The 11,026-nt window shown below is 47.9% G+C and overlaps 1 protein-coding gene across 12 annotated transcripts in view; it reads left to right on the forward strand.

The window, feature by feature from the left end:
* LOC118379593 (NLR family CARD domain-containing protein 3-like) overlaps positions 1-10,131 on the forward strand; it is a 40,713-nt gene extending 30,582 nt beyond the window's left edge. For all 12 annotated transcript variants that reach the window (XM_052526420.1, XM_052526424.1, XM_052526421.1 and 9 more), the window contains one exon: positions 8,962-10,131. In XM_052526420.1, the coding sequence (XP_052382380.1) occupies positions 8,962-9,461 (500 nt within the window). In that variant the 3' untranslated portion in view covers positions 9,462-10,131. The remainder of the gene's footprint in view (positions 1-8,961) is intronic.
* The last annotated feature ends 895 nt before the right edge of the window (positions 10,132-11,026 follow it).

Raw genomic sequence — 11,026 nt, forward strand, 5'->3', positions numbered from 1 at the left:
AGTCAATGTGGAGTCTATATACAGGGGGTACTGGTACAGAGTCAGTGTGGAGTCTATATACAGGGGGTGATGGTACAGAGTCAGTGTGGAGTCTATATACAGGGGGTACTGGTACAGAGTCAGTGTGGGGTCTATATACAGGGGGTACTGGTACAGAGTCAATGTGGAGGCTATATACAGGGGGTACTGGTACAGAGTCAATGTGGGGTCTATATACAGGGTGGTACTGGTACAGAGTCAGTGTGGAGTCTATATACAGGGAGTACTGGTACAGAGTCAGTGTGGAGTCTATATACAGGGGGTACTGGTACAGAGTCAGTGTGGGGTCTATATACAGGGGGTACTGGTACAGAGTCAGTGTGGGGTTTATATACAGGGGGTACTGGTACAGAGTCAATGTGGAGGCTATATACAGGGGGTACCGGTACAGAGTCAATGTGGAGGCTATATACAGGGGGTACTGGTGCAGAGTCAATGTGGAGTCTATATACAGGGGGTACCGGTACAGAGTCAATGTGGAGGCTATATACAGGGGGTACCAGGTACAGAGTCAATGTGGAGTCTATATACAGGGGTACCGGTACAGAGTCAATGTGGAGGCTATATACAGGGGTACCGGTACAGAGTCAATGTGGAGGCTATATACAGGGGTACTGGTGCAGAGTCAATGTGGAGGCTATATACAGGGTGTTACGGTACAGAGTCAATGTGGAGGCTATATACAGGGGGTACCGGTACCGAGTCAATGTGGAGGCTATATACAGGGTGTTACGGTACTGAGTCAATGTGGAGGCTATATACAGGGTGTTACGGTACCGAGTCAATGTGGAGGCTATATACAGGGTGTTACGGTACCGAGTCAATGTGGAGTCTATATACAGGGGGTGATGGTACAGAGTCAGTGTGGAGTCTATATACAGGGGGTACTGGTACAGAGTCAGTGTGGGGTCTATATACAGGGGGTACTGGTACAGAGTCAATGTGGAGGCTATATACAGGGGGTACTGGTACAGAGTCAATGTGGGGTCTATATACAGGGTGGTACTGGTACAGAGTCAGTGTGGAGTCTATATACAGGGGTACTGGTACAGAGTCAGTGTGGAGGCTATATACAGGGGTACCGGTACAGAGTCAATGTGGAGGCTATATACAGGGGTACTGGTGCAGAGTCAGTGTGGAGTCTATATACAGGGGTACCGGTACAGAGTCAATGTGGAGGCTATATACAGGGGTACTGGTGCAGAGTCAATGTGGAGGCTATATACAGGGTGTTACGGTACTGAGTCAAAGTGGAGGCTATATACAGGGTGTTACGGTACAGAGTCAATGTGGAGGCTATATACAGGGTGTTACGGTACCGAGTCAATGTGGAGGCTATATACAGGGTGTTACGGTACAGAGTCAATGTGGAGGCTATATACAGAGTGTTACGGTACTTAGTCAATGTGGAGGCTATATACAGGGGGTACCGGTACAGAGTCAATGTGGAGCTATATACAGGGGGTACTGGTACAGAGTCAGTGTGGGGTCTATATACAGGGGGTACTGGTACAGAGTCAATGTGGAGGCTATATACAGGGGGTACCGGTACAGAGTCAATGTGGAGGCTATATACAGGGGGTACTGGTGCAGAGTCAATGTGGAGGCTATATACAGGGGGTACCGGTACAGAGTCAATGTGGAGTCTATATACAGGGGGTACCGGTACAGAGTCAATGTGGAGGCTATATACAGGGGGTACTGGTGCAGAGTCAATGTGGAGGCTATATACAGGGTGTTACGGTACTGAGTCAAAGTGGAGGCTATATACAGGGTGTTACGGTACAGAGTCAATGTGGAGGCTATATACAGCGTGTTACGGTACCGAGTCAATGTGGAGGCTATATACAGGGTGTTACGGTACAGAGTCAATGTGGAGGCTATATACAGAGTGTTACGGTACTTAGTCAATGTGGAGGCTATATACAGGGGGTACCAGTACAGAGTCAATGTGGAGGCTATATACAGGGGGTTACGGTACAGAGTCAATGTGGAGGCTATATACAGGGGGTTACGGTACAGAGTCAATGTGGAGGCTATATACAGGGGGTACTGGTACCGTGTCAATGTGCGGGAGTGCAGGTTAGCCGAGGTAATTTGTAAAGTGACAATGTATAGATAATAAACAGCGAGTAGCAGCAGTGTAAAAACATAAGGTGGGGTCAATATTAATAGTCCAGGTGGCCATTTTGATTAGTTGTTCAGCAGTATGGCATTATGGCTTGGGGGTAGAATCTGATACAGAGCCTTTTGGTGCTAGAGTTGGTGCTCCGGTACTGCTTGCCGTAGCAGAGACAACAGTCTATGACTAGGGTGACTAGAGTCTTTGACCATTTTTTGGAACCTTCCTCTGACACCGCCTGGTCCAGGTCGGTTAACTTAAAAACATGAAGTGTCTATGGCACTCCGGGTGTTATGCAGATGAATGAGGACCCAAAAGCGACTTGGCGAAAACAGAGTCTTTATTCCAGTAAAGGATAAGAGCACTACTCCTGGACAATCAGAGCAGAAAACAAAACATAAAAAACTTAAATCCACTCGTAGTGACGAGGACAGACTGGAGACTCGACCATTAACTGTAGGTTGCCTCGGGAAGGCACCGACCGTAGCGGACTCAGACACCTGCTCACACGCAGCATCTGAAGGAGACAAGACACGACAGGGCGAGACCAAGACACAGCACAGCGAACATCATACAAGGATCCGACAAGGACAGAAGCGGAAAACAAGGGGAGAAATAGGGACTCTAATCAGAGGACAGAATAGGGGACAGGTGTGAAAAGACTAAATGAGTGAGTTAGGAGAATGAGGAACAGCTGGGAGCAGGAACGGAACATAGAGAGAGGAGAGAGAGGAGAGAGAGGGAGGGGGAGAGAGAGGGATAGAAAAAGGGAACGAACCTAATAAGACCAGCAGGGGAAACAAACAGAAGGGAAAGCATAATGACAAGACAATATAAGACAAAACATGACAGTACCCCCACTCACCGAGCGCCTCCAGGCGCACTCGAGGAGGAATCCTGGCGGCAACGGAGGAAATCATCAATCAGCGAACGGTCCAGCACGTCCCGAGATGGAACCCAACTCCTCTCCTCAGGACCGTAACCCTCCCAATCCACTAAGTACTGGTGACCACGTCCCGAGAACGCATGTCCATGATCCTACGTACCTTGTAAATAGGTGCGCCCTCGACAAGGACGGGGGGAAGACGAACGGGGTGCGAAGAAAGGGCTTGACACAGGAGACATGGAAGACAGGATGGACGCGACGAAGATGTCGCGGAAGAAGCAGTCGCACAGCGACAGGATTGACGACCTGGGAGACACGGAACGGACCAATGAACCGCGGAGTCAACTTACGAGAAGCTGTCGTAAGGGGAAGGTTACGAGTGGAAAGCCACACTCTCTGGCCGCGACAATACCTAGGACTCTTAATCCTACGTTTATTGGCGGCTCTCACAGTCTGCGCCCTGTAACGGCAAAGTGCAGACCTCACCCTCCTCCAGGTGCGCTCACAACGTTGGACAAACGCCTGAGCGGAGGGAACGCTGGACTCGGCGAGCTGGGACGAGAACAGAGGAGGTTGGTAACCCAGACTACTCTGAAACGGAGATAGCCCGGTAGCAGACGAAGGAAGCGAGTTGTGAGCGTATTCTGCCCAGGGAGCTGTTCTGCCCAAGACGCAGGGTTTCTAAAAGAAAGGCTGCGTAGTATGCGACCAATCGTCTGATTGGCCCTTTCTGCTTGACCGTTAGACTGGGGATGAAAACCGGAAGAGAGACTGACGGAAGCACCAATCAAACGACAGAACTCCCTCCAAAACTGTGACGTGAATTGCGGACCTCTGTCTGAAACGGCGTCTAACGGGAGGCCATGAATTCTGAACACATTCTCGATGATGACTTGTGCCGTCTCCTTAGCGGAAGGAAGCTTAGCGAGGGAATGAAATGTGCCGCCTTAGAGAACCTATCGACAACCGTAAGAATCACAGTCTTCCCCGCAGACGAAGGCAGACCGGTAATGAAGTCTAAGGCGATGTGAGACCATGGTCGAGAAGGAATGGGAAGCGGTCTGAGACGACCGGCAGGAGGAGAGTTACCTGACTTAGTCTGCGCGCAGTCCGAACAAGCAGCCACGAAACGGCGCGTGTCACGCTCCTGAGTAGGCCACCAAAAGCGCTGGCGAATAGAAGCAAGAGTACCTCGAACGCCGGGATGGCCAGCTAACTTGGCAGAGTGAGCCCACTGAAGAACAGCCAGACGAGTAGAAACAGGAACGAAAAGAAGGTTACTAGGACAAGCGCGGCGACGCAGTGTGAGTGAGTGCTTGCTTAACCTGTCTCTCAATTCCCCAGACTGTCAACCCGACAACACGCCCATAAGGAAGAATCCCCTCGGGATCAGTAGAAGCCACAGAAGAACTAAAGAGACGGGATAAGGCATCAGGCTTGGTGTTCTTACTACCCGGGCGATAAGAAATCACAAACTCGAAACGAGCGAAAAACAACGCCCAACGAGCTTGACGTGCATTAAGTCGTTTGGCAGAACGGATGTACTCAAGGTTCTTATGGTCAGTCCAAACGACAAAAGGAACGGTCGCCCCCTCCAACCACTGTCGCCATTCGCCTAGGGCTAAGCGGATGGCGAGCAGTTCTATACCCACATCATAGTTGCGTTCCGATGGCGACAGGCGATGAGAAAAATAAGCGCAAGGATGAACCTTATCGTCAGACTGGAAGCGCTGGGATAGAATGGCTCCCACGCCCACCTCTGAAGCGTCAACCTCGACAATGAATTGTTTAGTGACGTCAGGAGTAACGAGGATAGGAGCGGACGTAAAACGCTTCTTGAGGAGATCAAAAGCTCCCTGGGCGGAACCGGACCACTTAAAGCACGTCTTGACAGAAGTAAGAGCTGTGAGAGGGGCAGCAACTTGACCGAAATTACGAATGAAACGCCGATAGAAATTAGCGAAACCTAGAAAGCGCTGCAACTCAACACGTGACCTTGAGCGGGCCAATCACTGACAGCCTGGACCTTAGCGGGATCCATCTGAATGCCTTCAGTGGAAATAACAGAACCGAGAAAAGTGACGGAGGAGACATGAAAGGCGCACTTCTCAGCCTTCACGTAGAGACAATTCTCTAAAAGGCGCTGGAGTACACGTCGAACGTGCTGAACATGAATCTCGAGTGACGGTGAAAAATCAGGATGTCGTCAAGGTAGACAAAAACAAAGATGTTCAGCATGTCTCTCAGTACATCATTAACTAATGCCTGAAAAACAGCTGGAGCATTAGCGAGACCAAACGGCAGAACCCGGTACTCAAAATGCCCTAACGGAGTGTTAAACGCCGTTTTCCACTCGTCTCCCTCTCTGATGCGCACGAGATGGTAAGCATTACGAAGGTCCAACTTAGTAAAGAACCTGGCTCCCTGCAGAATCTCGAAGGCTGATGACATAAGGGGAAGCGGATAACGATTCTTAACCGTTATGTCATTCAGCCCTCGATAATCCACGCAGGGGCGCAGAGTACCGTCCTTCTTCTTAACAAAAAAACCCCGCCCCGGCAGGAGAGGAAGAAGGCACTACGGTGCCGGCGTCAAGAGACACAGACAAATAATCCTCGAGAGCCTTACGTTCGGGAGCCGACAGAGAGTATAGTCTACCCCGAGGAGGAGTGGTCCCCGGAAGGAGATCAATACTACAATCATACGACCGGTGAGGAGGAAGGGAGTTGGCTCTGGACCGACTGAAGACCGTGCGCAGATCATGATATTCCTCCGGCACTCCTGTCAAATCACCAGGTTCCTCCTGAGAAGAGGGGACAGAAGAAACAGGAGGGATAGCAGACATTAAACACTTCACATGACAAGAAACGTTCCAGGATAGGATAGAATTACTAGACCAATTTATAGAAGGATTATGACATACTAGCCAGGGATGACCCAAAACAACAGGTGTAAAAGGTGAACGAAAAATCAAAAGGAAATAGTCTCACTGTGGTTACCAGATACTGTGAGGGTTAAAGGTAGTGTCTCATATCTGATACTGGGGAGATGACTACCATCTAAGGCGAACATGGGCGTAGGCTTCCTAACTGTCTGAGAGGAATGTCATGTTTCCGAGCCCATGCTTCGTCCATAAAACAACCCTCAGCCCCAGAGTCTATCAAGGCACTGCATGTAGCACCCGAACCGGTCCAGCGTAGATGGACCGACATAGTAGTACAGGATCTTGATGGAGAGACCTGAGTAGTAGCGCTCACCAGTAGCCCTCCGCTTACTGATGAGCTCTGGCTTTTACTGGACATGAATTGACAAAATGTCCAGCAAGTCCGCAATAGAGGCACAGGCGGTTGGTAATCCTCCGTTCCCTCTCTTTAGTCGAGATGCGAATACCTCCCAGCTGCATGGGCTCAGTCTCTGAGCCGGAGGGAGGAGATGGTTGCGATGCGGAGAGGGAAACACCGTTAACGCGCGCTCTCTTCACGAGCTCGGTGACGAAGATCTACCCGTCGTTCTATGCGGATGGCGAGTGCAATCAAAGAGTCCACACTGGAAGGAACCTCCCGGAGAGAATCTCATCCTTAACCTCTGCGTGGAGTCCCTCCAGAAAACGAGCGAGCAGCGCCGGCTCGTTCCAGTCACTTGAGGCAGCAAGAGTGCGAAACTCTATAGAGTAATCCGTTATGGATCGATCACCTTGACATAGGGAAGCCAGGGCCCTAGAAGCCTCCCTACCAAAAACTGAACGATCAAAAACCCGTATCATCTCCTCTTTAAAGCTCAGGTAATTGTTAGAACAATCAGCCCTTGCCTCCCAGATAGCTGTGCCCCACTCTCGAGCCCGGCCAGTAAGGAGTGATATGACGTAAGCAACCCGAGCTCTCTCTCTTGAGTATGTGTAGGGTTGGAGAGAGAACACAATATCACACTGGGTGAGAAAAGAGCGGCACTCAGTGGGCTGCCCGGAGTAACAAGGTGGGTTATTAACCCTAGGTTCCGGAGACTCGGCAGACCAGGAAGTAGCAGGTGGCACGAGACGAAGACTCTGGAACTGTCCAGAGAGGTCGGAAACCTGAGCGGCCAGGGTCTCAACGGCATGACGAGCAGCAGACAATTCCTGCTCGTGTCTGCCGAAAATGGCTCCCTGGATCTCGACGGCAGTGTTACGAGAATCCGTAGTCGCTGGGTCCATTCTTGGTCGGATCCTTCTGTTATGCAGATGAATGAGGACCCAAAAGCGACTTATGAAAACAGAGTCTTTATTCCAGTAAAGGATAAGAGCACTACTCCTGGACAATCAGAGCAGAAAACAAAACATAAAAACTTAAATCCACTCGTAGTGACGAGGACAGACTGGAGACTCGACCATTAACTGTAGGTTGCCTCGGGAAGGCACCGACCGTAGCGGACTCAGACACCTGCTCACACGCAGCATCTGAAGGAGACAAGACACGACAGGGCGAGACCAAGACACAGCACAGCGAACATCATACAAGGATCCGACAAGGACAGAAGCGGAAAACAAGGGGAGAAATAGGGACTCTAATCAGAGGACAGAATAGGGGACAGGTGTGAAAAGACTAAATGAGTGAGTTAGGAGAATGAGGAACAGCTGGGAGCAGGAACGGAACATAGAGAGAGGAGAGAGAGGGAGGGGGAGAGAGAGGGATAGAAAAAGGGAACGAACCTAATAAGACCAGCAGGGGGAAACGAACAGAAGGGAAAGCATAATGACAAGACAATATAAGACAAAACATGACACCGGGACCAGGGTTACCTGTCCCTGCTCTAGTGACCCAGGGCCGGCGCCAGAATAAATCAGTTGGACGGGCCTCTGGTTTCCATTGTTCGGGCACGTTATTTTCACTGTGCCTCCTGTGTGTGCACAATCTTTTTTTAATAGTAAAAGATCATAGACAACTGGTGAGTTTCAAGGTTGGTGATTCTAAGTGACCTTTGATCTTTAATTCTCAATTTCAGCCAAAGAAGTGTTCAATACAGAGTTTGGTCTACAGTTCGACATCAACAAATAAAAATAAATACAAAAAGTAACACAATAACATCACAATAACAAGGCTATATATACAGGAGTGTACCGGTACTGAGTCAGTGTGTGGGGGTACCGGTTAGTTGAGGTAATTTGTACATGTAGGTAGAGTTATTAAGGGGGTACCGGTACTGAGTCAGTGTGTGGGGGTACCGGTTAGTTGAGGTAATTTGTACATGTAGGTAGAGTTATTAAGGGGGTACCGGTACAGAGTCAGTGTGTGGGGGTACTGGTTAGTTGAGGTAATTTGTACATGTAGGTAGAGTTATTAAGGGGGTACTGGTACAGAGTCAGTGTGTGGGGGTACCGGTTAGTTGAGGTAATTTGTACATGTAGGTAGAGTTATTAAGGGGGTACCGGTACAGAGTCAGTGTGCAGAGGGTACCGGTTTGTTGAGGTAATTTGTACATGTAGGTAGAGTTATTAAGGGGGTACTGGTACAGAGTCAGTGTGTGGGGGTACTGGTTAGTTGAGGTAATTTGTACATGTAGGTAGAGTTATTAAGGGGGTACTGGTACAGAGTCAGTGTGTGGGGGTACCGGTTAGTTGAGGTAATTTGTACATGTAGGTAGAGTTATTAAGGGGGTACCGGTACAGAGTCAGTGTGCAGAGGGTACCGGTTTGTTGAGGTAATTTGTACATGTAGGTAGAGTTATTAAGGGGGTACTGGTACAGAGTCAGTGTGTGGGGGTACCGGTTAGTTGAGGTAATTTGTACATGTAGGTAGGGGTGTAGTGACTATGCATAGATAAACAATAACCAATGTTGTTTATGGTGTGATATGAAGCTGGAGACCAGTGAATAATGTTAGTTGACTAGATGGGACAAATGTAACTTGTAATGTGTTTTTTTTATTGGTTTTGCCATCAGATGCCTGTGAACTCACACTGGATCCAAACACAGCAGGCAGACAGCTCATTCTGTCTGAGGACAACAGAAAAGTGACATCGGTGGAGAGTTTTAAGGACCGGCCACAGGTGCTGTGTAGAGAGGGTCTGAATGGGCGTTGCTACTGGGAGGTAGAGTGGAGTGGGGAAAAAACTCGTTTGGCAGTGACCTATAAAAGAAAAAGTAGTTTTGATTCCAATCTACTTGGAAGCAATGACATATCTTGGGGTCTGGGATGCTACAGTGATGGTTACACTGCCTGGCACAATGGTAATCACACAACCATACTGGCACCTTACTCCAGTAGAGTTGGAGTTTATCTGGACTGGCAGGCTGGTTCTCTTACCTTCTATAGCATCTCCTCTGACACACTGACCCACCTGCACACATTCCACACCTCGTTCAATGAGCCCCTCTATGCAGGGTTTTTGGTTGAGGAGACGGTGTCCCTGTGCAGGGTGATTTTTAGCTCGAGCTGCTAGACCTGTTAGACCTGCTAGACCTTATTGTTTCTTAGCAACTGGACCTTCCAGGTAAATCTGGGTATTCAAATCCATCTTTCTTCTTCTTCTTTGGTACAAAATACAGTTTCCCCATCAATAGAAGAAAATGTTACGTAGCATATTATGTATTCAAGTCTACAGATATTATACAATTAAAAATAATTCAACATGAAGAAGTAAGTTAAGCGATGTTGCCATAGACCTGATATATTGACCTTTACACGGAACCCAAACCGGCTGCGCGCGTGCGCCATCGTGCGCCATCGTGCATAAATGTATTTTGCCCCCCACACCAAATGCGATCACGACACGTGGGTATAACCAATGAGGAGATGGCACCCCAGCCAAACCCTAACCTGGACGACGCTGGGCCCTATGGGACTCCCAATCACAGCCTGTTGTGATACAGCCTAGAATCAAACCAGGGTCTGTAGTGACACCTCTAGCACTGAGATGCAGTACCTTAGACTGCTGCGCCTCGCGAGCCCAAAATCATGTGTTTTGTATGGTATGTATTAGTCCTAATTTGTGGATTTCCATCACCCATGTTGTATGATATGTTATGAATTTGTGAAACATATGTTACGAATTTGTAAAATGTATGATATGTTGTAAATTTGAAAAACATTTTATTTTATTATTATTTTTTTTTTAATTACATTTCCTGTGTTACGTCTAGTCTATGAGACCAGGCTGCGTTAGACTGTAGATATTGATAGGATCGAAAGAAAATCAGCGCTGCTCAAGGATCAGCTTTCTCCATTAAAATCTTACCTTTAACATTACAATTATACAACAATATTGACGACAGATAAGTTCCTAGTGAGATATTACCTATGGCTGCAAATATTGAAGGTGCTTGTTATGCTTAGCCAATAATAGAGCTAATACATCACAGATTGGGCACATGTTGTCACACATCATGAAACATATTGAGGCAAAAAATTACAGACAGTAAGTAGCCTAGTGGAAAAATATAACTCGATATGATTTCAAGGCTCAATTATCCTATTTATCTTTTAATGAAGTCATCTCGGTTTTCATTTGAAGCATTGTGTTATCTTTCACTTGTTTGCAGTGGCAACCCGTCATTCACCTGTTTAGCTTAAAAAATAAAAACGTTTGGTTGTTGTTGCCTGTTTTGCATGTTATTTTGCCATTAATACGTGTCACATATCAGTTTGCAAACAATGTAAAATAAATAAATAATTGAGTTAATGAAGATGCATACAAACATGGTCTCTTTTTTTGCTTTCTTGAGTAAGGCAGCTCTAAAATGCAGATGTTTCAGCCTAGTTCAGTGGTTTCTATGGTGATGGGGCAGACAGCGGAAAATATGGAGTTTAGGGGATTGGTAATGTTCTCTAGTTGCGCTGTGATTGGCTCAGTGTTCTGTTACACATGGGGATACTACGCCACCGCAAAATCTACGGGTAGAGCTCGAAAATTCAAGCCCCTTGGGTGCTGCCATAGAGTTACATTAGAATTGCCCATCCAAGAAGGCTCAAGGTCATTGGACAGATCGTCGTCAAATCACGTTATAT

Source organism: Oncorhynchus keta, chromosome 10 (assembly GCF_023373465.1).
Source record: "Oncorhynchus keta strain PuntledgeMale-10-30-2019 chromosome 10, Oket_V2, whole genome shotgun sequence".
In the NCBI taxonomy this organism is placed as follows: domain Eukaryota; kingdom Metazoa; phylum Chordata; class Actinopteri; order Salmoniformes; family Salmonidae; genus Oncorhynchus; species Oncorhynchus keta.